This window comes from Hypanus sabinus, chromosome 6 (genome assembly GCF_030144855.1).
Source record: "Hypanus sabinus isolate sHypSab1 chromosome 6, sHypSab1.hap1, whole genome shotgun sequence".
Classification (NCBI taxonomy): Eukaryota; Metazoa; Chordata; class Chondrichthyes; order Myliobatiformes; family Dasyatidae; genus Hypanus; species Hypanus sabinus.
This window is the reverse complement of record NC_082711.1, coordinates 166496534-166523873: the sequence shown is the minus strand read 5'-3', so window position 1 is coordinate 166523873 and position 27340 is coordinate 166496534. Positions and strand designations below refer to the sequence as shown.

Here is a 27340-nt window from a genome sequence, read left to right as displayed (position 1 = left end):
TATACAGGTCACACTTTTACACATAACTGGGAAGATAATTTAATAGACTGAACGGGACACAGGCAAACATGCCAGAATGTCACAGTGTTCTTTCTGGTTAGAATTTTACAATACTTCCTTTCAAGATATAGTGCTACAGGTTTTCTGCACTACTGTCAATGATTTAGGGTGGTCCAGTACTCCCCTCTATTAGACAGTGGACAGCCAGAAGAACAGAGATGTTAGATTTAGACTCATGGTTAAACATACAATGAAGTCAGCATTCGGCCACCCTATTAATCGATTTGCTTTCCACAACAAGGTGATGAAACAGCCATAACACGTGCTGAAAACCACCAAATCAAACCATTTAATTGAATGACATCTTAAAAGTGCGTCCCCATTGATAAAATGCTAAACATTACGTACAGTTTGCAAATGTGATAGTATCAGAATCAGGTTGATCATCACCAGTGTGTGTCATGAACTTTGTTGACTTAGCAGCAGTGATAAAACACAGTACATAATTTAGGAAAGATAAAAAAAATGTCAATTACAGTAAGTATATACATTAGATTAAAAATAGTGCAAAAACAGAAGTAATATATTAAAAAGTCCATTATTGCTCTATATTACACTAAACATCTATAAAATAGATGTTTCATTATAGTAATCAAAATTAGCTCTGCAAGGAAGAAATCCTTTCGATTGCGAATCAGAGCAGGGAATGCTCAGATAAAAGAAAGACTTCTTTTAAAAAAGTCTACTCACTCCACAGCACACTGATACCATAGAGATTGAGAACATAAAGACTTAAGAGTAGGCTATTCAATGAGATCATGACTATCCTCTTATTTCAGAGCTGCTTTCTTGTACTAACCCTATATTAACTCCACATTAGTGACACAAACAGCAGAGGAGCTGCGTAGCCTTGGTTTATTGCACAGACCAGGCCCTCATTCCGTGGTGTAACCTGTTACAGCCACCCAGGAAAGAAAGCGCTTGTAGCGGTGTGAGAGAGCATGCTAGAATCCATCCCAAGTTAAAATGCTAAACCCTGCAGGCCAACTCTCATGTCAACACTGCTCTCCAATGTTTGCTCCCAAGAAAATAAACTGGATTAATTTTGTCTGCAACTGACCCAACATGAGATGAGGAATGGCTACATGCTTATTCTTACAAAGACATGGCTCCAGAACAACATCTCATGGACAATCAACCTTCAGGCTATACTTGAACTATTATGTTGTGACTGAATTGTGCTTTACTGTAACTATATATGCTGTACTGTAGCTACTGTATGTCTGTTAGATCATAAATACAATATATTAGCTGCATGTACTGTGTTTTGTACCTTGGTCCCAAAGGAACAATGTTTCATTTAGCTGTATATATGCGTATCGTTGAATGACAATAAACTTAAGCTTGATATTCTTTGATGGCTTTCATATTGAAAAATATCAAATTCTCCTCAAACTGCTAATGAAATATAGCCCGCTGTCTTGCCTTGTTTATAGCTGCATTGATATGTTGCGTCCAGGTTAGGTCCTCAGAAATATTGACACCCAAAAATTTGAAATTGCTCACTCGCTCCATTTCTGATCTCTTCATGAGGATTGGTTGTGTTCCCTTTCTGAAGTCCATAATCAGCTCTTTGAGTTTGCTGACATTGAGTGAAAGGTTGTTGCTCAACAAACTGGTATCTCTTGCTCCTGTACACCCTCTCATCTCCAACTGAAATCCTGCCAACAATGATCGAATTATCAGCAAATATATAGATGGCATATGAGCTATACCCAGCCAAACAGTCTTGGGTGTAGAGAGAAAATAGCAATCAATGGGCTAAGGACACATCCCTGTGGTGTGCCAGTGTTGATTGTTAGCAAGGTGGAGATGTTATTTCCAATCCCCACTGATTGTGGTCTTCCAGTTAGAAATTTGATGATCCAGTTGCAGATGGAGGTACAGAGGCCTAGGTTCTGTAGCTTTTCAATCACGACAGTAGGAAAGTTGGTGTTAAATGCTGAGCTATAGTCAATAAACAGCATCCTTACATAGGTATTTGCATTGTCCAGGTGATTCAAGGGCACATGGAAAGTCAGTGAGATCGGATCTGCCGTAGACCTATTGTGGTAATAGGCAAATTGCAGTGGGTCCAGGTCCTTCCTGAGACAGGTGTTGATTCTAGGCATGACCAACTTCTCTAAGTCTTTCATCATTGTAGATGTGAGGGCTACTGGACGACAGACATGAAGGCAGCTCACACTGCTCTTCTTGGGCACTGGTATAACTGATGCCCTTTTGAAGCAGGTGGGAACTTTCAACTGTAGCTGTGAGAGATTGAAAATGTCTTTAAATACCGCCAGTTGGTTGGCACAGGTTTTTAGATCCTTTCCAGGTATTCCATCGGACACTACCGCCTTGCGAGGGTTCACGCTCTTGAAAGACAGCCTGATGTCAGCCTCTGAGACATAGATCGCAGGGTTACTGGATGCTGCAGGTATCCTCATAGCTGTGATTTTATTCACCCTTTCAAAGCGAGCACGAAAGGCATTAAGCTCATCTGGTAGTGAAGCATCACTGCCACTCATGATGTTGGGTTTTGCTTTGTAGGAGGTAATGGTCTGCAAACTCTGCCAAAGTTGACATGTATCCAATATATTCTCTAGAGTCTCTCAGAATTGTTTCTTGACTCTTGAGATAGCCCTCCACAAGTCATACCTGGTTTTCTGATACAGACCTGAGTCACCAGACTCAAATGCCACAGTTCTAGCCCTCAGCAGACTACAAACCTCCTGGTTCAAACACGGCTTTTGATTTGGGAATATGTAGTAAGTTCTTGTAAGCATAAGCTTGTCCACACAAGTTTTAATGAAGTCAGTGACAACTGTGGCATACTCATCCAGACTCAAAGATGGCTCCCTGAATACTGTCCAGTCCACCGATTCAAAGCAGTCCTGTAAGTGCACCTGTGCTTCCCTTGTCCATACCTCCTTGGGCCTCACTACTAGTTCTGTGGTCTTCAGTCTCTGCCTATACTCAGGGAGTAGAAGTACAACCAGATGATCAGACTTCCCAAAGTGTGGGCATGGAATAGCACATCAACCACTTCCGGTGGCCAAACATTTTAATTCCCATTCTGACGTGTTGCTCCATAGCCTCTGTTTATGCCATGATGAGGCCAGCCTCAGGGTGGAGAAGCAATGCTTTATATTCTTTCTGGGTATCCTCCAACCCGATGGCATGAATATCGATTTTTCCTTTCAGTGAACAAATTTAGCCACCCCACTTCCTCTATTCACCACTCTGACCTTTCACTTCATCTCACCTGCCTACTGCTTCTTCCAGGACCCTTCTCCTTCCCTTTCTCCTATTGTCCACTCTCCTTTCCTATCGGATTTTTCTTCACCAGCCCTTGACCTTCCCCACCCACCTGGCTTCAACTATCATTTTCCAGCTAGCCTCTTTTGCCTACCCCCCCCCCCACCCCACCCCCAGCTTCCCCCTTCTTTCTCAGTCCAGAAGAAAGGTCTTGGTCCAAAATGTCGACTGTTTACTCTTTACCATAGATGTTGCCTGACTTGCTGAGTTCCTCCAGCATTTTGTGTGCATTGCTTAAAAGTAGAGGAGTTGTCAGTTTTCTGTAACTATTCTCCAAGATGTTATAGAATCAAGGTTTTATCATAAATGCCTGCTTATGGAATGATACATACAATATCTGCAGATTGTGTCGACATCCTGCAGCCAAAGATTAAGTTTAGAATTATAGAAAAAGAAACATCAAGCAATATTGTATGTACACTACAATAACCTCAGTAGTACTGCACATTAAAAACACCAGTCAGCCTCAAATTGCCATATAGAGTCCAACACAAGATTTCCTATTTGTTCAAACTAAGGGCTTGAATGCTATCTCCTCCGACAAACTGACGAGCATCCTTCAGTGATTCAAGTTTAGTCTCAGATTGCCGCTTTGCACGTGAGATGGCTTTCCAGAGGACATACCAGGATCTCTTGTATTTCATTGGTCGTCAGACCTGAAGGCCACTGATGTAATCCTCAGCAGATTGCAGGCTACAGATCTTGTGGTTCAACCAGGGCTTCTGGTTGGGAAGACTCGATTTTGTGGGGGCAGATTTGTCTATGGCTATTTTTATAAAGTCTGTGACAACTGTGGCATATTCGTTCAATCATCTAAAAGAAAAATGCTGATTTCAAACCTCCATTACCTTGGGATTATATCCACTTATGGGGCAACTTTCGGGAGAAAGCCCCAAGGAAAATTCCAGAAGTGGACTGCCTAAGGCAATCCTACGTTGAGCTCAATGCTAACTGGGAAACTCCTGCAATGCCACTGGTGCCAAACTGTACTGGTCTCCACCATTCCCTTGGATTCATCAGCAGTGTGGACAGAGGGAACCTGCTGCATGGGCAACAGCTTCTCTTCACATCTTACTTGCCTGGCTTGCTCGTGTATTGACCGACACTGACAACATAGACAATTAGGGCGCAACATCTATGGTCGATCCCAACCGATGGAGGACCTCAATTAGACAAGCAACCAGAGTTATCACTTTACAAACAAGATCTCACAAACAGCACCAGGGTGAGTAATAGTTATTTATGGAGAGTTATCTTTGCTGATGTTGACTAGGGAAAAAAACATTGCCAGAAGAACAAGCGAGCTTCCCAAATTACAAGATTGCTGGCAACCCAATGTGTCACTGGAGCAGAAGAATGGGACTACAGTTAATACCCCATATAAAATATGGCATTAGCTTAATCAGTGTTAGCCTGGATTATGCCCTATAGTTCAGTAGTGAGGGTTGAACCTGTGATCTTCCATCTGAACCAACCTTCTTACATGCTAATAATAGGAAGCGTCATTTGAAGAATAGTACTACAACCTGGCCCAGTGCTGCAGAGTGATGCTAAACATCTCATGGTTCTGCTGCTACAGGAAACTCAAGATGACTCAAGTACTTCTGGTATACTGACCTTTAATCTTCATTTGATCATTAAAGACAAAAAGGTGACGGATAATTACGTACCTGTTTAGTGTCAACATCTTACCAAGGTTGTTCTACAACTCTGACGAACATACATTATATTCGTTCTTGGGCTTCGATGCTTGGATTGGCATTACACATATAAAAGAGTTTCCAAGGCATTCAGGTGAAGGACAGACTCTCTAAAAATTGCCCAAATCAAATTGTACTACAGTTACTCATCATGGCTACAATAGCCATAGCTCTCAAACCCATAGCCTCAGTCATTGAGGAAGACAAAGTTAGCAAGCCCAGTACCACCTGCTGGTACCCTTTCACCATCCTCTGGACTCTCAATAACACAAATATGGTCACTGCCTTCATGCAAAATCTGAGAGAAGCAATCACATTGGTTCCATTCTCCCCCTTGTTATTTTTTCCTGTTGCAAACATAATCATCAATTCCTCTTTTTGCAACAGACAAACTGCTGGAGGAATTTAATGGGTCAGGCAGCATCTGTGGAAAGAAATGGACAGCAGACATTTTGGGTCAAGATCCTTCACCTAGACTCGTACCCTCCCCCCCCCCCCCCCCACCTATTTGGTTCATTCATCAGTAATCTACATTATAGGGTAATTGAGTAGTTTACGGTAGCCAATTAAAAACTAGCACTTTTTTGGGATTTGTGGTATACTGACCACCAAGCACAGAGAGAACATGCAAATCCTGCACCAGCTGTGGACAAGGTCAGAATCCTGCCCGGCTTCTTGGAGTTGTGTGGTAGCAGCATTGTCAACGGGTCTAAATCTTGCAACTCACCACCCATCTGTGAGAGTACCTTCATCAGAGGAGTGAAGGGATGCAAGAAGGTGGCTCATCCCTTTTCTAGGGAAATCCAGACCTCACATACATGATATATATGGTGCATTAATGCGGTCAAAGGGAATGCTGTGGCCCATACATACAACAAATAATTGCATGGAGCTGGAAATACAGAAGTGCTGAAGAATGTGCACCTTGGAATCAAACACAAGAATATCCATGAAAGACGAGACGCAAGGAGAATGAATAAAAACACAAGCTGTCAAACACTTAGCCGTTAAGGACAGAAAATCTGCTGTCACCCTGGAGAGGAAATTTCAACTCAGTGGCCACTTTATTAGGCACTTCCTGTAAGGAATAAAATGGCCACTGAGTGTATTCAAAGTGTTGTGAGTTCAGAGCTGCTCTTCTGTACACTGCTATTATAAAATGTGGTTATTTGAGTTACTATTACCTTCCTGTCAGCTTGAACCAGTCAGGTCATTCTCCATTCTCATTAACAAGGTGTCTTCACCCATAGAACTGCCACACATTGGATGTTTTTCATTTTTCACACAATTCTCTGTAAAACTCTAGAGACTATTGCACATGAAAATTCCAAGAGATCAGCAGTTTCTCAGAAACTTAAAACACCCCATCTGGCATCAACAATCATTCCATGGTCAAAGTCACTTTGATCACACTTCTGCCCCATTCTGATATTTGGTCTGAACACAGCTGAACCTATTGATCATGTCTGCATGCTTTTATGCATTGAATTGCAAGACCAAACACACCTACAGACACTGACTCAGGAGTTTAGAAATGAGACAGTCGCATGCTGAGTGCAGTGCCTTTACACAGCAGCAAGGTTGGTTCATTCTTCCTGCCCAGCTCTCAGAAAATTCCCAGACGCCAGCCTGAGGGCCTGAAGAAGGCCAGTCACTACTGACAGCCATGTAGGCTCGAAGCAAGTAATTAGTCACAAGGAACGTGGAAAGAGTTCAGAGGTCTGGCTGTCAAGGACCATTACCATCTGACTAACACTGTCTGCTGAAAATGTAATGGAAGTTTCTTGTGCATAAATAAACGGAAACCAGACACTAACACTGAAATCTTGAAGAAGACCATAGACATTTTTCTTGGCAACTTGGCCAATAATTCAAATCTGTCTATACATATTTCTTTTTGGAAAAGAAAACTTCAAATTGCTAATTTTGGGAAGTTCAAATACATTATCAGGAGACCAAAGGTGTTCTGCTGCAGGGAAATTAACCTTCAATATTGCACTAATGCTACACAGACATGTAAGAAAGCAGCTCCGTTAAACTAGTTTAACCCCTATGCTACAGGTGTAAGGCAAGGTTATTTTTGGAAGTCAAGATATGCATAGATTCCATTCTGAAGGGTGAGGAATTCAGGGACAGAAAAGAGCTTCTGAACCAACAGATGATTTTGGAGCACAAACTCCATACTTACCAGCTAGTAACATTAACTTTGGAATTGGCTCTTTTTAAAACTTGTTCATTCAAAAAGGAGGGTGGACGTTACTAGCATTGCCACTACTTGAACACATTGCCCTAAACTGCTATTCTGGTTAGAAGTCATAGAACACTACAGTACAGAAGCAAGCCCTGCAGCCCATCTAGTCTGTGCCAAAACATTAATCTACCTAGTTCCATCGACCTGTGTCCAGCCTATAGCCCTCCATGACCCCATTCATGTATGACCTCTAGTTGCAGTTTCACCGAAGCTCAGTGGGAAAAGCCTACTTGTATTTACCCCTTCTTTATCCATCAATTTTATATAGCTCTACCAAAGCTCCTCTCAAGTCCTCTACATTCCAGGGAATAGAGTCTATTCAACAATTTCCTTTAACTCAGGTCCAAGTTTCGGCAACATCCTTGTAACTTTTCTCTACGCTCATTCAATCTTACTTACATCTTTCCTGTGGGTAGGTGACCAAAACTGCACACAATATTCCAAACTAGAACTTACCTATGTTTTATACAATTTCAACATAACATCCCAACACCTGTATTTAATACATTGATTTATGAAAGGCCAATGTGCCAAAAGTTTTCCCTACAACCCTATCGACCTGAAACCCCATTTTCAGGAAACTATTGATCTGTAATCCCTCTGTTCTACTGCACTCCTTAGTGCCCTACTGCTCACTGCATAAGTCCTACCCTGGTTGGTCCTTGCAAAGTGCAACACCTCACACTAATATGCATTAAATTCCATCAGCCAATCTTCTGCCCATTTTTGCAGCTGGTCTCCAACCCACTTCAAGCTTTGATAGTCTTCCTCACTGTCCACTATACCCCTAATCTTGGTGTCATCTGCAAATATGCTGATCCAGTTTACCACATTATCATCCAGATCGCCGATACAGATAACAAGCAACACAGACCCAGCACCGATCCCTGCATCAGAACCATGAGTCACAGACCTCCAGTCAGAGAAACAACCATCTACAACCACTCTCTGACTTATTCCGTGAAGCCGATGTCTTACTACTAGGTTGCCAAGCAACCTAACATTCTTGACCAACCTCCAATGTGGGACTTTGTCAAAGGCCTTGCTTAGTTCCATGAAGACAACATCCTTTGTCAAAGATCTTGCCTTCATCAATATTCCTGGAAACCTGCTTGAGAAACTCTAAGATCAGTGAGACAAGACCTACAACACACAAAACCATGGTGACGATCAGGAATAGTTACTGGCTATCTGACTACTTGTATATCTGGTCCCTTAGGATACCTTCCAATAACTTTCCCACTACTGATGTCAGACTCACTGGGCTATAATTTCCTAGTTTATACTTAGAGCCTTTCTTAAACAACAAAATATTAGCTACCCTCCAGTTCTCAGGTACCTCACCTGTGGCTAAGGATGATTTAAATATCTCTGCTAAGGCCCCTGTAATTTCTGCACCAGCCTCCCATGCAGTCCAAGGAAATACCTTGTCAGGCCCTGAGGATTTATCAAGCCTAATTTGCCTCAAGACTGCAAACACCTCCTGCTCTGTAATTGTATAGGGTCCATGACTCATGTCGACAGACATGGACATGAGCATTGGCTCATGTCTGAAGACTTTGTGTCCATCTCCTGAGTAAATACAGATGCAAACAAGCCACTTAAGATCTTCCCCCATCCCATTCAGCTCCACGCATAGACTGCCACTCTGATCTTCCCGAGGGCTTATTTTCTCCCTTGCTATCTTTTTGGTCTAAATATAGATGTTGAAGCCTTTAGGATTCTCCTCAACCTTGTCTGCTAAAGCAACCTCAAGCCTTCTTTTAGTCCTCCTGATATTCTTCTTAAGTTCTCTTGCATTTTTTTTATACTCAAGTGTCTCATTTGTTCCCATCTGCCCATATCTGCTCTGCACAACCTTCTTTTCCTTAACCAGGTCCTCACTATCTCTCGAAAACTAGGGTTCCCTAAATCTGTTACCCTTGCCTTTTTACTCTGACAGAAACGTACAAACTCCATTCTCTCAAAATTTCACTTTAGAAGGCCTCCGCCTTACCAAGTACACCTTTGCCAAAAAACAACCTGTCCCAATGTGCACTTGCCAGATTCTTTCTGATAGCATCAAAACTGGCCTTCCTCCAATTTAGAAACTCAACCTGAGGACCAGACCTATCCTTTTCTATAATTACCTTGAAATTAATGATATTATAATCACTAGATACAAAGTGTTCCCCTACACAAACTTCTGTCATCTCCCTATCTCATTTCCTAATATTGCACTCTCTCTAGTTCAAAGTACATTTATTAGTGTATGTATGCAGTACACAACCCAGATTTGTCTTCTGCAAAGACAGCCACAAAACAAATAAAACTATGGAACTTGTTCAAGAAAAACACCACCCCCACCACCACACGCACAAAAAGAACAATCGCACCAACTACAAAAAGAATATCAACCCCCCCCACCCCTGGCAAAAGGCAAATTGCACAAATGGCAACAAAAACATCAAACCCCTCCCATGTGCAAAAAATAACTTGCGTAAACAGCAACAAGAACATCAACCCCCATGCACAAAACAAACAATAAGAACATCAAAGCCCCCCACGCACAAAAAAACAAATTGTGTATATGGCAACCACAAGATTAACACCGCCACATGCAAAAAACAAACTGCGCAAATGGCAACAAGAACAAGAGACAATAACAATTACTATGTACCGATAAAGTAAATTTTCCTGAGCACATTTGACAAGCTCTATTCTATCTAGCCCTTTTACAGAATGGGAGTCCCAGTCAATATGTGACAAGTTAAAATCACCTATTATCACATCCTTATGCTTCTTGTAACAGTCTAATCCCCCTCCAAATTTGTTCCTCAAGCTCCTGCAGACTGCTGGGTGGTCTGTAATAACATGTTCATTCCTTTCTCATTTCTCCGTTCTGATGAGCTCTCCATTCTGTCCTGACTGAGCACTGCCATGACATTTTCCCTAACTAGTAATGCCACCTCTCCCCCTTTAATCCCTCCCATTCTATCACATCTAAAACAATAGAATCCCTGAACATTGAGCTGCCAGTTGTGCCCCTCTGCAACCAAATCTCAGAAATGGCTACAAAATCATAATTCTGCATGATGATCCATGCCCGAAGCTCATCTGCCTTTCTAACAATACTCCTTGCTTTGAAATATACATAGCTCAGAACATTAATCCCACCATGCTCAACTTTTCGATTCCTGATCTCATATGCAGGCTTAACAATATCTTTCTCCACAACCACTCCACTATCTGATCTGCTCTGGTGTCCATCTGTTCCAATTCCCCTACAACTCTAGTTTAAAACCCCTCATTCCCCCAATGCCCCCCCCCCCCATGCAGCACTAGCAAACCTTCCTGCTATGATTTTAGACCCTTTCTGTTCAGGCGCAAACCTTCTGTACAGGTCCCACTTTTCAAGAAAGAGATCCCAATGATCCAAAAATCACAAGTACTCCCTGGTACACCAACTTCTTAGCCAACTGTTAAACTGAGTGATCTTCCTGTTTCTGGCCCCTCTAAGATCTCTACCATCAAAATTGGCATGGGTAGCAATCCTGAGATCACAATCCTGGAGGTCCTGCCCTTTAACTTAGCACCTAACTTCCTGAACTCACTTTGCAGGACCTCATCACTCATCCTATCCATGACCTCTGGCTGTTCACTCTCCCACTTATGAATGCTGTGGACTCAATCGGTGATGTCTCTAACCGTAACACCGGGGAGGCAACAAACCATTGGGAATCTCATTCTTGTCCACAGAACCTCCTTTCTGTTTCCATAACCAACAAGTGCCCTATCACTACAGATCGCATCTTCTCTTCTGAGCCACAGAGCCAGACTCAGTGCCAGAGACCTGACCGCTGTGGGTTTCCTCACACCCCAACCCCCCCCCCCCCACCCCCAACAGTATGCAAAGTGGTATACCAGTTGTTTAGGGGAAGAGCCACAGGGGTGATCTGAACTGTTTGCCTATCCTCTTTCTCCCTCCTGACAGTCATCCAGTTACCTGTCTACTGCATTTTGGGTGTAACCACCTTCTGTATGTCTTGTTTATCAACCACCTCAGCCTCCCAAATGATCAGGAGTTCATCCAGTTCCAGCTCCAACTACTTAACATGATCTGTTACAAGTTGCAGCTGGATGCACTTCTTTCAGGGACACTGGAGGTCTCCCTGCCTTCCCATATGCCACAATGGGAGCAATGCAATATGTCTGGCATCCCCACAATGCTAAATGTGCAATAAGGAAGAGACAGAGAATATATAACAAGAAAAATGATCTACCTACAGCCTGCACCTCTCCTCGCCAAAGCCTCAATTCCCTACTCCAACACTGGTCCACTCACATGACGGCCATTCCGTTTAAACCTCATCTCTGGTTTTTGGCTCTTACCAAGTGCCTAATTACGTGCAATCCAATGTCTCCTGGGGAACTGTGGCACACAAAATGTGCCAACTTCCCTCTCTTACTCACTTCTTTTAAACTCCCTCTCTCTATATGCAATCCAGTGTCTTCTCTGGACTGTGCCACTGATGGGAGTTAAAAGTCAAAGTTTGAGAACACATATCATAAAGGACCATGCAGGCAGATTTCTTTCCTACGAGGATGTTAGTGAACCATATATGCATTTTCCCCTTTCCTTTCTAGTCCTGATGAAGTGTCCTGGCCCAAAACGTCCATTTCCAGTGATGTTGCCTGACCTGCTGAGTTCCTCCAACATTTTATGTGTGTTGTAAATTCACTGTTGCCATTAGTGATAAGAGCTTTTTATTCCAAATTTATCCGAATTTAAACTCCGTGCTTGCTCTAATGAGGTTAGTATTTACAGATCAATACTCCAGCACTCTCATAACTAATTCAGCAATGATCACAGTGCTATCACTCCTTCAGAGTCTATACATGTCACCACATACAACCCTAAGATTCTTTTACCTACAGGCATACTCAGCAAATCTACAGAACAGTAACTATAAACAGGATCAATGAAAGTGCAAGCAGAGCGTAGAAAACAACAAACTGTGCAAATGCAATAAATAACAAGAACATGAGTTAACAAGATAAAGAGTCCTTAAAGTTAATTGCATAATAAAATTATTTAATTTATCACCTAATCTCTAAAATAGTGACCTCTTGGGCACAATCTCTTCCTTATGGTTGCTATATCGGTTATCATATCTACACTACAACAGCCCTCAGACAAAAATAAAAATAAACAGTGAAAATGTTTTTATTCCCTTTTTGCTACGTGAAACAAACATATAATTTATTGGACTCTGATTCGAATTGGACAATTATTAAGCTGTTGTAGACTTAACTAAGCAAGAAATTCTGTGATAAATTAAAGGGTAAAAGAGGTGTTTCCAACATGCTTTGGGATGGTCCAAATGTTTATAGTATCTAAATGCTCAATGTATGTACTGCAGCAGTTTATTGACTGACATAAACAGCAATTTGATGGTAACTAAGCAATCAATTATATTTATTTGTTGAAAGAAAAAGTGTAAGCCAATAAACGTGTGGCATGGCAATGTTTCAGATAGCGCAAAGCTATTACTGTGCCTGCGACCTGGTTCAATTCCTGCTGATGACTGTGAGGACTTTGTACATTCTCCCTGTGACCACGTCAGATTCCTCTGGGTGCTCCGGTTCCTCCCACAGTCCAAAGATTTACAGGTTAGTAGGTTTTACTGGCCACATGAGTGTAATTGACCACATCAGGCCAGAAGGGATGCTACCAGGCTATATCACGAAATACATAAACTCTCTTTTTTTTAAAGTTACTTAAATAAGATATTCTGCAATGAATTGAGAGGGCTTCCATGTAATAATTCTCCTGAAAGAGTGCACCACAGAACAGACTAGATGGGCTGAATAGCCTAACTTTGCTCCTACGTCTCACAGAGTTATGTCTCATGGACTGCACCTCCAGATGTGCAGCGCTACTTTAGTATCGAACAGAAAGTGCAGTTTTATTTTGCTCGAGTCTCGAGAGTCGCTTGGGTCCTCAACCCGCTGGCTCAGAATCAAAAGCCGTCATATCAGACAAAGTAATGATGGATCGAAGAGGGGAAGGAGATGCAGTGAAAAGGGCGGTGAAATAAAATTCAGTTGAAAAAAGGTCAGTGAGACCAAAGGAACTGAGAGAAGAGGACAGCACTAAGTCATGGGGGCCTGGGTAGTACCAAGAATGAGAATGCGGAGAGCAAATTTTATCATGCTCACTCAATTCTTACCACAATGCCGTCTGTCAGCGTGCTGCCTGAAAACCGCTTGGCCAACAGGCTCTCAAAATTTGTTGTTCTTTGAATAGCAAACAGCAGCAATTTTACTTCAATTTCCTTGGCTCTTGTTCGCATTATTTTAGCCAGCTCAATCCTGGAACGGAAAAAAAAGATAAATGCCTTTGGGGAAGCCACCCATGTTTGCATTTCAGGAAAAAAAGGCACACATTTAAGGAATAAAGAGAAATAACGACTAGTTTTTGGAAAACTGAAATATCAGTCCAGTTCTATTGGGCAATTTCCAGATAGACAGCACCTGAGGCAGAATCTTGGTTTCTGTTACCACATGTGTATACCACACTCAGCTTCATCATTCATCAGCCAGACTGCCAGAGGGAACACACTATGGGATTATGCTCAAAATGAATCAGAAAAAAATGGAATATGGGTTGAATTCATAAGCTTCACCACCATAACTGTGATATGGCCTGTTGCAGCGCCCCAGTCTATTTAATCTCAGCAAATGGACAATAACTACCTGAAGGTAAGCAGCAACAGCCATCCACAGTTGAGAGAAAATAATAAAAGGAATTTGAGAAATAAATATAATAGCAATCTATTAAATTATGGAAGCAATGCCTAGATTAGGGTCCTAAATGAGCAATGCATACAAGTCCACCAATAATGAAGCCGAAAGGATGAACAACAATCATTATCATATTCCTGATTCATACCTGGTAACATGGCAGAATTCCACAGTGATCCTTTCACTCATGCACCATTCCACTGGAAACATCCGGCCATATTTCTCCTCGTAGTCTACCAACTGCCGTTTGATCCAAGCATACCGTCGATCTATCTTATCTAGCCACGCCACCTATCAAAAATATTTACATGGAAAGGAGGACTTTAGCATGGAAGTGATCTGAATGCATGTCCTGGCCTCTCTATCTATGGTTTCACACCAGTGTTAGAGCTGTCAACTTCTAATGTGCCCAGGTGCCTCAAGCCCTCATTTATATTGTTCAATTCCCTTAAAATTTTCAAAGGTTCAAACATTCAATTTAAATTTATCAAAGTATACAAATATCACAATATACTCCCAAGTTTCATTTTCTTATGGGTATTCATAGTAGAACACAGAAATAAAAGAAATCAATGTAAAACCACACACAAACAGCGACCAATATGCACAAGAAGACAAATAATAAATAAATAAATAAACAAACAAACAAATAGTACTGAGAACATGAGTTCCTGAGTCCTTGAAAATTAGTCCGTGGGCTGTGGAATCAGTTCAGAGTTGTGCTGAGTGAAGTTATACACCATGATTCAGGAGCCTGATGGTTGAGGGGTAATAACTGTTCCTGAACCTAGTGATGTGAGACCTAAGGCTCTTGTACCTCCTCCCCAATGGTAGCAGAAAGAAAAGAGCATGGCCCAGATGGTGGGAGTCAATGATGAATGTAGCTTTCTTGTGGCAGGCCTCCTTGTAGATGTGCTCAATGGCTCAGTTGGTTGGTTGGCCATAGCAACTTTATTTTGGGATTGACAATTGCTATGTTATTATCCATCTTGAGAGCTGGTGGCCGCAAATGAATATTAAGCACAGCATGAAAGCAACTGACAGACAAAAATCAGCTTGATCTGCAAAACCCCTCTTGAACTGGCATCTCACTCTCAGAGCTACTCCAACAGGCTCAATATTATGAAATACACAATGGAAAGGCTAGTTAAAGGGAGTAAATAAACTATCAGATTACTATTTAGTCTGTTGCATGATCCCTGGCCCTGGAGAGTAATGAATCACTGGATCTGCATGACTTCAGAGTGAGGAATGCAGGACTGTCATCTGGTTCACAACTGCATAACAAGCAGTTAATTTTACAAGGTTGTGTAAGCTCTACTCTTAAATTAATGTTTCTGTTACAATCTGATATTGTCATAACATTTTCCTATTTCTTTGATAATAATTTAATTTTGTCCTTAACAAAGGCGCCGCCATAGCGTGATGTTATTACAGCTTGAGGCGTCGGAGTTCAGATTTCAATTTTGATGCTAACAGTAAGGACTTTGTACGTCCTTTCCATGAACTCATACGAGTTTCCTCCAGGTGCTCCCATTTCCTCCCACAGTCCAAGGACATGACGGTTAGTAGGTCAATTGGTCATTGTAAATTGTCCCACGATTAGGCTAGGCTTAAATGGGTGGTTGCTGGATGGAGCGGCCCATTAGTCAGAAGGGCCTTTTTTGATGCTGAATCTCTAAATTAAAATAAACTCTCCTATCAGCAAAAAAATCTCAGATGTCTTCTGTTATGTCATCCCAATGAATGTCCTGTGGGCTAACATACAAAACTTAGATCTCATCACATCTGTGGCCAATCCTAATGTTACCTAATGTGAACGCAAGAAACCTACTATAAAACTCACTCTGCCATGGACTCCTACCATTAACCGAGGAGTCTATGGACCCCAGGTTGGGAAGCTGTGTAGGGTAATGAGGAATGAGATTTTCTTCAGCCAGACGGAGGTGAAACTATGGAATTCATTGCCACAGATGGCTGTGGAGGCCAAGTCATTGGATATATTTAAAGTGGGGTTGATAGGTTTTTCATTAGTAAGGATGTCAAAGGTTACAGGGAGAAAGCAAGAGAATAGGGTTGTAGGGTTAATAATTCAGCCATGATGGAATGGAGGAGCAGACTCGATGGACCGTATGGCCTAATTCTGCTCCTCCATTTTATGGAACCGCATCTGATTTGTTTTCCTCCGCTTGCCTAGAAATCAATTTACCACCTGGTTAAAATGTACTACCTCAGCTGGTAAAACAATTCTGAAGTTGAGCTTCCAAAGTATGAATTCCATGAAATGCAAATCTGAGTTCGCCTAACACTCATTTAAAATAGGACAGCAATTCAAAGTGACAGAGTAAAGTCTGTCCTTTGGTGCCAAATAATTACTATAAACCACAGAACTTACATCTTGGTTTTCCTGGAACAGAACAAGGTACTCTGAAAGATGTTGTTTTGTAAATTTTTTGATGATCTCCTGTTTAATTTTGGGGTCCAGCACATTGGCAACAAGGCAGGCATCACGCAGGATGTTACTGGGACCTGCAGGTCTCTGTAAAGTTGAACAGGAAATGGCAACAATTATTTGGTGTCCAGTGAATACATAGCACATTGTTCAAAGTTTCTCTCATCTTCTACTGTTCACATGCAAAAGCAAAGGATGACCATAACTCAATGCCAATGAGGAATCCTCTCCATTTTTAGCCACTGAGTAATTTATTTTGTTGGTGCTTGTGAATCATAACATACATTGGAGGGAAAAAAAAAATCAAACAAATATTTCTTCATCTTTTGAAGTGTATGAGTCAACATATTTTTAGCTCAGGATATAATTTTACCAGTTTTTATTTAGACTGGACATTAATGTTTCAGTGATTCATCATATAACCTCGGTTTATTTGAATTTGATGTGGCTCAGTAGTAAACGGTACAAAACCTTACTTATACTGAAGTTAAAAGACAGGGTGCAAGGCACATCTGAAAAGCCCCATTTGAGGCAAGCTGAAATTCAGCCAGGTCACTCTCACCTTAGTTCCCTGGGATGGGAAGGCCTCTTCAAAATCTGCCAGGATCTGCTGTCCCAGTTCAGTTTGTGCGGCTCGTACTCTGACAAAACAAAATCAGAATTCTCTAAACTTTTACTCTGCAGCTGGGAAAATCAATAAATAGCAAAAGAATGGCCTTCGCACTCATACACTGACATTTAATTAAGCCAAAAAAGATAACAGCAGCACCAAAACCAAATTAAATTGACTATTTATTCCACTGTTGTTTGCATTTTTATGTGCATACCGGCTTTTGGGTACACCACATCATTGGTTCTGCCAACTAAGTACGGAGTTCCTTCCTTACTGCAATGTCACTTTACTTTTTAACAGCCCTGTCTCAGTGAGTAATGGAAGATTTTCTGGTTCAATCCCATTCCAAAGACTTGAGTACTAATTTTAGGCCGAGCCTCCAGTGCAGTTTGAAACGAAACAAATGAATGGAGAAATTCATTCTGATGAATTTCTAATAATGCACTCAAAATGATAGAGGAACTCAGCAGGTCAAGCAGCATCTATGAGGAATAATCAGTTGACGTTTCGGGCAAAGAAGCTGCCACTTGATTGGCTGATTGGATATGCATCAACAGGTGTAGTGGCCATTTAACGTATTACACTGAGGCTATTACAAACACTGTGATAATAGGACACTTGGAAATTACAAATTGGTTTAGACAATGCCAGCATTGATTTACTAAAGGAAAATCATGTTCGGCAAGCCGGAGTCACTATAGAGAGGAATAAACAGTCGACATTTCAAGCAGAGATGTCCTGATGAAGGGTCTTGGCCCTAAATGTTTACTGTTTATTCCTCTCCATCGATGCTGCCTGACTTGCTGAGTTTCTTCAGCACTTTATGTTTATTAACTAGATTTCCAGCATCTGCAGCATCTCTTGTGTCTGTGAATGGCGCAATACAGCCTTGCGTATATATAGCGCCTTTCACAATTCTCATCAACCAGCACACCAGGTATAATGGGAGCAAAAGATAAAATGAAAAAGGAAGTCAGTGGCTGAGAAAGCAATGCACAAATGATGCTTCATCTGAGCTGAAGGGTCCCACACTGTATCATGCACAACACGCTGGAGGAACTCACCAGGTCAGGCAGCATCCGTGGAAACGAACAGTCAACGCCGGGCCGAGATCCTTCATCAGGGCTGAAGAGGGAGGGGGCCGGGGCCCTATTATGCTTTCCCCTCACATTCCTTCTTCACCTTTCCTGCCTATCCCCTCCCCCACCCCTTGATCTTTCCCCTTACTGGTTTTTCACCTGGCACCTACCAGCCTTCTCCTTCCCACCCCCCCCCTCACCTTCTTTATAGAAGGTCCCTGCCCCCCTCCCTCTTCAGCCCTGATGAAAGGTCTCGGCCTGAAACACTGACTGTTTGTTTCCACGGATGCTGCCCGACCTGCTGAGGTCCTTCAGCGTGTTGATTTGACCCCAGCATCTGCAGCGTACTTTGTGTTCCCATACTGTACGGTGGATTGTACATTTCCTTCCCCATATACCGCCCAAGCCACTAAGTTCCTCCAGCATTCTGTATCTTGCTCCAGATTCCAGCACTTTCTGTCTCCTGTGTCTCCACCAGGGATAAGAATTCTGTTATAGAGGGAGTGCTGCACTGTTGGTGATGCAACTTTTGGCTGAGAAGTTATGCTAAAGTATGTTTCTGGGTGGGCTTAAAAGTTCTCAAAGGAGTAATGTGTTCTGACCAATCTTTCACCCCCATTTGACAGCACTCAAGACATTTTTCTATAAATTAAAGAAAATGTTATATTTACAGAAGCTTGTGCATATGTATCGGTTGCTGCATTTCCTACGTTACATCAATGACCGCATTTATTTGGCTGTACAGCGTACTGGGACATCCTGAAGTAGCAAAAGGATCAGTTGTTTTTTTCATATTGTTCCTCCAAGACCAAATATAGATGAAAGCCAACAGCAAATGAAACAGAATTTCATGTATATGACCTTTTTCAGTCTATACTCGGATGTGCTGAGACAGGAGAACTTCAAGAGTACATGGCTTATTTTAATCATGTATTTTGCAAAGCACTGAAGGTTTTTCCTCAAATAGCACACAAATACCACGCAGGACCTCATTAGCCCTGGAATGTGAATAGGGAGGCTAAACCTGAATGAATACAAAATGTTCCAACACGGGCTTAGGACTATAACAACAGTGCAGCATTTCAAGATGCAAACAGCAATATACCTTTAAGTCAGGGAGGCAACATTTTCCTTATAAACGGAAAAAAAAAACATATGCAAAACACCATTTTTTTTACAGTAAAGTTCAAAGTAAATTTATTATCACCATATACAACCCTAAGATTCATTTTCTTGCAGGCATACTCAATAAATCCGACAACCATGATAGAATCAATGGAAGACTGCACCACCATGGCATACAACCAGTGTGCAAAAGACAACAAACTGTGCAAATGCAAAAAGAAAGCAGGAAAAAATAATAATAAATAAGTAAGCAATAAATATCAAGAACATGAGATGAAGAGTCCTTGAAAGTGAATTGACAGGTTGTGGGAATAGTTTAGTGATGGGGCGTGTGAATGAAGTTATCCCCTTTGGTTCAAGAGCCTGATGGTTGAGGGGTAATGACTGTTCCTGGTGGTGTGGATTTGAGGCTCCTGTACCTTCTTCCTGATGGCAGCAGTAAGAAGAGAGTCTGGCCTGGGTGGTGGGGTCCTTGATGAACGACACTGTTTTCCTGTGACAGCACTCTGTGTAGATGTGCTCAATGGTGGTGGTGGGGGAGAGGGTGCTACCCATGATGGACTGGGCTGTTTCCGCTACTCTTTGTGAAATAAGACATAAACATTAAAATCAGCTCTTGAGAAACTGAGTTGCATGCAATTTTGATTGTAGCGATAATCAATTGATTATCTTTTGTTCACTTCAGTCCGTGAAGCTTTTATGATTGACTTTTCAAATGCAAGAAACTTTAAATCCTGTATGACTAGGTTAAGAAAATTAGGTTGAATATGAATCTTCTGAAATACGATAATCCTTTGGAAAGTTTGGAAATGATTGATATCCTATTTCAGATCTATTCATCATCTTTAACTATGCTGAACTCCCAGTCTGTACAAGTCTAGCCGACAATGCTCTACACCACGTGAAAGGACAGGAGATGATTACCAGCCCAGTTATCTTCATACAAAGTCCAGACTAAGACATGAGAAAGTTACCCTGTTAAAGACAGGGAAAATAAAGTATACGTATAAAGTAAAATAAAGTATAAAGTATACTGAATCACTCCAGAAGTTCAGGATAATATTGGTGGAAGTTATGGATGAGATGAATGGTTTCTAGATCTATTCCTAAAATATACAAAAAACAGAAAGCAACTGAAAGCTTACATATGAACTAAGCAGATGTTAAGTAAGTAATTCATTGCTTTTTTGAGCACATTCAATGTTTTAAGAACAGCTTCTTCCCCTCCGCCATCAGATTACTGGACGTTCCATCAACCTATGAATACTACCTCACTATTTTCGCTCTTTTTGCACCATTTATTTTTTTATTTCTCAATGTAACATTGAGTAATTGTTTTGTTATTTTTTTATAATTGGTTTTTATCTTGCAAAATTTCTGTTGTTAATTTCTGTTTGTCTTGTGATGTTGGATATCTGATGCTACATGCTTGCTGCTGCAAGTTTTAGGTTGCACCTGAGCATATATGTGGATATAGCAATAAACTCAACTTTGACCCTTCCCATCTCTCCATGAAGCCTGCACTTAGCTTCCTACCAAAGCCTCTGAGGCAAAAAAAGATCACCAGTGCCAACCATCTCAGGCTGCTCCTTCATTTGGCTAAGGCCAGCAGTCTGAAGCCAGCCAATTAAGGGCAAAACTTTCCCATGCCTCATCAAGGGCATTGGTTCGGATTCAAAAGTCAAATGGAACAGCCTTCCAACAACAAGACTCCAGCTAGAGAGGGGACCCTGTGAGATTGTGCTATGACATGAAATCCTACCTACAGTGAAAGGCACTAGGGTGTTTAATTTTATGGACTAAGTCATGATTATTCATGAGTGTTACTTGTAATACATAATTCTCAAGACACTAGTAGCAATGAAATACATTTTCATTTCAGAAATCCTTCCATATCCAATGATAAGCCATACTTATGAGGAAGTTGATGATAGTGCCATATGCTCTGAGGTGCCTTACCTTGTGCGTCTGCTATCGTCACATAACTCTGGGCTTAGAGCTTGAAAGTCTGAGAAGATATTGTTCATCAGACTCAACCAAGCACAATATGGGGCCTCTGTAAACTCTCTAGCTGTTGAATATGCCACTCTTTCCTGTCCCAAGGTCCCCAATCCTCTTGGAGTAGCCTGTAACCTCTGTCCTGGGTGTGGGTATGAGAAGAGATGGATAGGACATAGAATTCAATGGACAAAGGAAATACCGTATGTCTGATAGGTAGGGTTGCCAAGGTTACCCGCCTTTAATCCATTATTCAGAACTGGCACAGGTAATGGGAGGAAAGGGAATTCCTTTCCTCACATTACCTATTTGCTGAGGCAATTTAAGTTAAATTGTTTTAATAATACTCCTGAGGGTAAATAAAATATTAAATGCTATGTGAACATTTGCCCAACCATTACAAAACATTTATTATGCATTATGTGAATTCATCATTAATTTCCAAGCATCTTGAGTTAGCATGAAGCTGCCAGACTGCTCTAAAACTAGACCATTGCACTGGTGGAAAAACTGTTGTTGTTACAAAGTCCAAATTATTCAGGAGCCCAGTGCTATACCAATGGGATCACTCCTAAATGATGTCATGCTATGTTACATCCATCAATGTTCCATTCATGAGTTTATCACCTTAGATGTTTAAATGCCACCTGAATTGGCTTGGTAAATTACTCAGCTGCTTGAAGTTTTGGGAACATAAGACAAAGGAGGAGACACAGAACATAGAAATGTACAGCACATTACAGGCTCTTGGGCCCACAATGTTGTGCTGACTATGTAACCTACTCTAGAGACTGCCTAGAATTTTCTTAGCACATAGCCCTCTATTTTTATAAGCTTCATGTACCTATCTTCGATGCTCTTAAAAGACCCTATTGTATCCGCTTCTACCACCGCCGCCAGCAGTGCATTCCATGCACCCACCACTCTCCACATGGGAAATCCTACACCTGGCATCCCCTTGGTACCTAGTTCCAAGTACCTTAAAACTACTCCCCCTCGTGTTAGCCATTTCAGCCCTGGGAAAAAGCCTCTGGCTATCCACATGATTAATGCCCCTCATCATCTTATGTGTATGGAGAACTGGATGCTGTTCTAATTGATTTTTTCGTGGTTTAGTTTTGCTTCAATTAAATTGCATCAAGAATGAATAAAATGCTCCACAACCACGGCTCTGGATACTTCATTTATCAGGAGTTCATCTAATCTGATTATACCTCAACTCCACTTCATTGCCCATCCCCTCAAGTAACCTTTCACATCCTTGTTGGTCAAGAATCTATTTACCTCTACCTGAAAAGTATTTCAAGAGTCTGCCCATCATCTCTGTCTTAAGTAGTCAACCTCTTCACAAACACAAAAAATCTGCAGATGCTACACACACAAAATGGCAGAAGAACTCGGCAGGTCAGGAAGTTAGACAGCCAATAGATGACCATCCTTCCATAAATACAGATTCCAATACTGTAATCAGCACCTCAGATATAGTCTTACCAATGTCCTACATAACTCAAGCATAACCTTCCTACTTTTGTATTCAATTCCCTTTGTCATAAACCTCAGATTCAAATTCAGTTTATTGTCATTTAGAAACCACAAATACAATGCAGTTAAAAAATGAGACAACATTCCTCCAGAATGATATCACAAAAGCACATGACAAAACAGACTACACCAGAAAATCCACATAACGCTTGGCAATCCCCAATCCAGAGTCCGGAGAGGCTGCTGCATACTAATATCGCGCTAATGTCTAGCGTGGAAAGGAGCTCCAATCCCACCAGACAAAACAAGACCAAAATTTAAAGTTACAAGAACTGCACAAAACCACGTAGTTACAACAGTGCCAACAATAGCATAATTGATTAAAAAACAGACCATGGGCACAGTGAAAATAGTCCAAAGATGTTAGAAGACTATAAGTTCAAAAGAAACCACCACACAGTTTCCACATGTCCTCAGGGTCTTGATAGACTCGTCATCCCATGCAGGCGGCAGAAGGGAATACCCCCGCTATGGACTTCCACGGTGCCGCCCGACTCAGCCTTGCAGACGCAGCACACAATGAAAGCTTCGTCGAACCCAGCCTCGCAGACACAATACACAGTGAAAGCATTCCGACCGAAGCCGACTCCGAGTCTGTTGGACCTCCGAGCCTCCGACCATCCCTTCCGGCACAGCTTCTCCGAGCACCATCCCCTGCCAAGCGTATTAAAACGCCCCCGCCAACGGCATCGGCAACGCGACCCCGAGGACTGGGGGACTGTTCTTCCCAGCAGAGTCCCGGACTTCACAGCAGCAGCAGCAACGAAGAAGGTCTTCCTGGAGATTTCCAGATGTTCCTCCGTGCTCCCACGTCCGTTTTTCATCCGATTATGATTGCGCACGACACCCTATGTACATTCATACGATATATTATGAAAGCAATTGAATAATTCAATGGTTACAGTGCCCTCAAACTCTATCTCATCTGGCACTTACGTCACTCACCTATTGTTCTTGTCAATCTGCTACATTAACTTTATGTGTCTCAACAAAGAATATTTAGAATGCTTATTTTGTCTTTTTTTACCCAGCCCCACACCTCAAATTCCCTATTGCCCTGCTAGATATTAGTGGTGCCTTTCAGGTATATCCTTCCTTCATTCAACACACTGGTGTGTACTATCAACTTCATGGCCCATTCTTTTCAAAAGCAGCAATAAGCCTCTCCACTTTATCAATGACCTTCCAAATTAGGTCTTCATTTGACAGATTTGCTGTTTGCACAAATTTGTTGCCACATTTGTCTAACAACAGGAACTACCAATAACACACTAGCTACACTCAGTTGCCACTTTATTAGGTACATCATTCACCTAATCAAGTTGTCACTAACTGTATTTCTGTACGTTCGTGGTCATCTGCTGTTGTAGCCCATTCACTTCAAGGTTCAACATGTTGAGAGTTCAGAGATGTTCTGCTACACACCTATGATGCTACACGTGGTTATTTGAGTTAGTCGCTTTCCTGTCAGCTTGAACCAGTCTGTCCATTTTCCTCTGACATCTCTCATTAAAAAGGGATTGTCACACACTGAATTGCTGCTCCCTGGATATATTTTGCTTCGCGAACCATTCTCTACATAATCTAGAGACTGTTGTGCATGAAAATCCCAGATCAGCAATGTCTGAGATACTCAAACCACCCCATCTGGCACCAACAATCATTCCACAGTAAAAGTCACTTAGATCACATTTTTTTTCCATTCTGATATTTGGTCTAAACAACAACTGAAACTCTTGACCACGTCTGCATGCTTTTATGCATTGATTTACTGCTACATGATTGACTGATTAGATAATTGCATAAATAAGATGTACAGGACTACCTAATAAAGTGGCCACTGAGTGCACAAGGCACTGAGGCATCTTGAAGAACTGGGAAATTTTGTTAAATGTGGCTTGTTGCTTCATTAATTAAACACTAGTATAAAAGGCTGCAATTTTTCTCAGAACTTGGTCTGGAGAAAAAAAATAGGGTAAAGAAATTTAAACTGTTTTTTTTGTAAGTTATTTTAAAGACAAGCTTACCAGTGTCCAAAGAGTTAAAGTTTACAAACAGCAGCCTGGTAGCATAGATGTTTGCTTTCCACCCACTCCATTACTGAAATCTGCCAACAACATCTGGGACTTGTCTGCGCTAAACCACATCAATAAATGTGGTACTTTGCAGGAGAAGGACTTACAGTAGGCCAGTTCAAACTCTTTTATCTTTCAACTGAGGGTGAGAGGGCTGTTCAGAGGAATGAGAAAAAAAAAACAGAATTTCAGTAATGAACCCTCATTTTCAGCAGGCCTGTGGTATTCTCTGTAGAGGCAGTGTTTTTCTTCCTTGAGTTCTGAGAATAAAATTTGAACGGATGGAAAACATACAATATATCTCTTTATAGACACGAGCAAGTCTGCAGATGTTGGAAATCCAAAGCAACACACGCAGAACTCAGCAGATTAGGCAGCATCTGTGGAAAAGTCAAGGTTTTAGGCCAAGACACTTCATCTAATATCTCTTTATTAGAACTACTTCAACTGGAGACTGTTCAAGATTCGAGATTGTTTAATGCCATTTCCAGTACACAAGTGTAAAGGAGAAATAAATAATTGTTACTCCAGCTTTGATAATACACAAAAAAGAAAACAAAATTAGATCAAGAACAACAATAAGAATTTTAAAAAACACAATAAATATAAATACGTAAGATAGTTTATATAGATAGATTTATTTTATGTCCATAAAATGAAGCCAGAGCAAGAGTGTCTGTACATAAGGTTACTGACAGGAAATTATAAAGTAGTGGTTGGGTTGAAAAGGGTGGGTTAGTGGCTGGCGATGTTGATCAGCCTTACTGCTTAGGGAAAGTAACTTTTTTCCCCCAGTCTGGTGGACCCTGGCGTGGATTCTATTTAGCCTCCTCCCTGAAGGGAGTGGGACGATAAGTCCATGAGCAGGCTGTGTGGTGTCCTTTATGATGTTACTGGCCCTTTCCCAGTACCTTTCTGTATTCATATCCTTGTTGGTGGGTAGACTGATGCTGGTGAAGCATTGGGCAGTTTTGCCAACTCATTGCAGAGCCTTCCTGTCCGCCGCAGTGCAATTTCCACACCATGCAGAGATGCAGCATGTTAGGATGCTCTCTACTGTACATCTCTTGAATGATGCGAGTATAGATGTGCATGGTCCAGCTCACTTCAGCCTCCTCAGAAAGTAGAGGTGTTGGTGAGCTTTCCTGATAGTGTGGAATGTGTTCTGGGACCACAAGAGACCCAGGAGTTTGAAACTCTTCACAATTTCCACTGCTGTGCCACTGATGTAAAGAGGGATGTGAGTGCTGTGAGTTCTCCAGAAGTTAATAATCATCTCCTTTGCCTTTTTGATGTCGAGGAAGGGGCTATTTGCCTGCCAATAAGCCCCGAGCTCTTTCACCTCCTCTTTGTAGGCTGTCTCAGCATTGTTGATGAGACCCACCACTGTCGTGTCATGGGCAAACTTGACAACATGATTACTTGGGTGTTTGGCCACGCAGTCATGCGTGAGCAGAGTGTACAGCAGTGGGCTCAGTACTCAGCCTGGGGGGGAGGGCATCTGTGTTGTGGATGATAGGGAGGGAGGAGCAGTTGTATATCCTGATCAACTGACACCCAGTTGCACAGTGGTGTATTCGGACCAAGAGGTAGGAGTTTGTTCACCAAGATCTGTGGGACAATAGTGTTGAATGCCGAACTGAATTGAAATCCATAAAGAGCATTCTGACATAGGTGTCCTTGTCCTCTAGGTATGTCAGGCCAGGTGCGTGACAGATGCTATGGCATCTGTCGTAGAGAGTTTTGTCTGTAAGCATATTGGTGAGTGTCCAGAGGCAGGAATGGAGTCATTATGTGCCATTGCTAGCCGTTCATGATAATAGTCATCAGTGCCACCAGGTGGTCGTCATTTCGTTCTGAAGGTAGAGTTCTTTGGTACAGGGTTGACGGTGGTTGAGCAGCATGGTTGAGTAAAGCGTTGAAGATGTCGGTGGGTTAGTGTGCACACTCCCTGAGTACTTTATTAACACAAAGGGGAAATTACTTTTTAAAGATCATCTTTATTTGTCACATGTACATCGAAACATCAAAACATACAGTGAAATGCGTCATTTGTGTCAATGACCAATACAGTCGTGGTCATGCTAGGGTCAGTCTGCAAGTGCAGTCAATATAGATGCCCAGAACTCAGTAACTCTAACCTATTCATGTTTGGAATGTGGAGCACCCGGAGGAAACCCACACGGTCACAAGGAGAATGTACAAACTCCTTACAGACAGCAGCAGGAACTAAATCCTTATTTCTGCTGCTATGAAGTGTTACACTGACTGCTACGCTGCCATGCTGCTCGTTTTAATGTGATTATATTCCAAAGACAGAACATCAGCTATCAGACAAATAATAATCATGAACTCTAAT

At 41.7% G+C, this 27340-nt stretch overlaps 1 protein-coding gene across 2 annotated transcripts in view; it reads right to left on the bottom strand.

The window, feature by feature from the left end:
- Positions 1-27340, bottom strand: part of vps53 (VPS53 subunit of GARP complex) — a 274043-nt gene that overhangs the window by 175828 nt on the left and 70875 nt on the right. For both annotated transcript variants that reach the window (XM_059973414.1, XM_059973415.1), the window contains exons 8-11: positions 17112-17190; positions 16493-16636; positions 14246-14388; positions 13524-13665 (exon numbers count right to left, since the gene is read on the bottom strand). In XM_059973414.1, coding sequence (XP_059829397.1) covers positions 13524-13665; positions 14246-14388; positions 16493-16636; positions 17112-17190 — 508 coding nt within the window. The remainder of the gene's footprint in view (positions 1-13523; positions 13666-14245; positions 14389-16492; positions 16637-17111; positions 17191-27340) is intronic.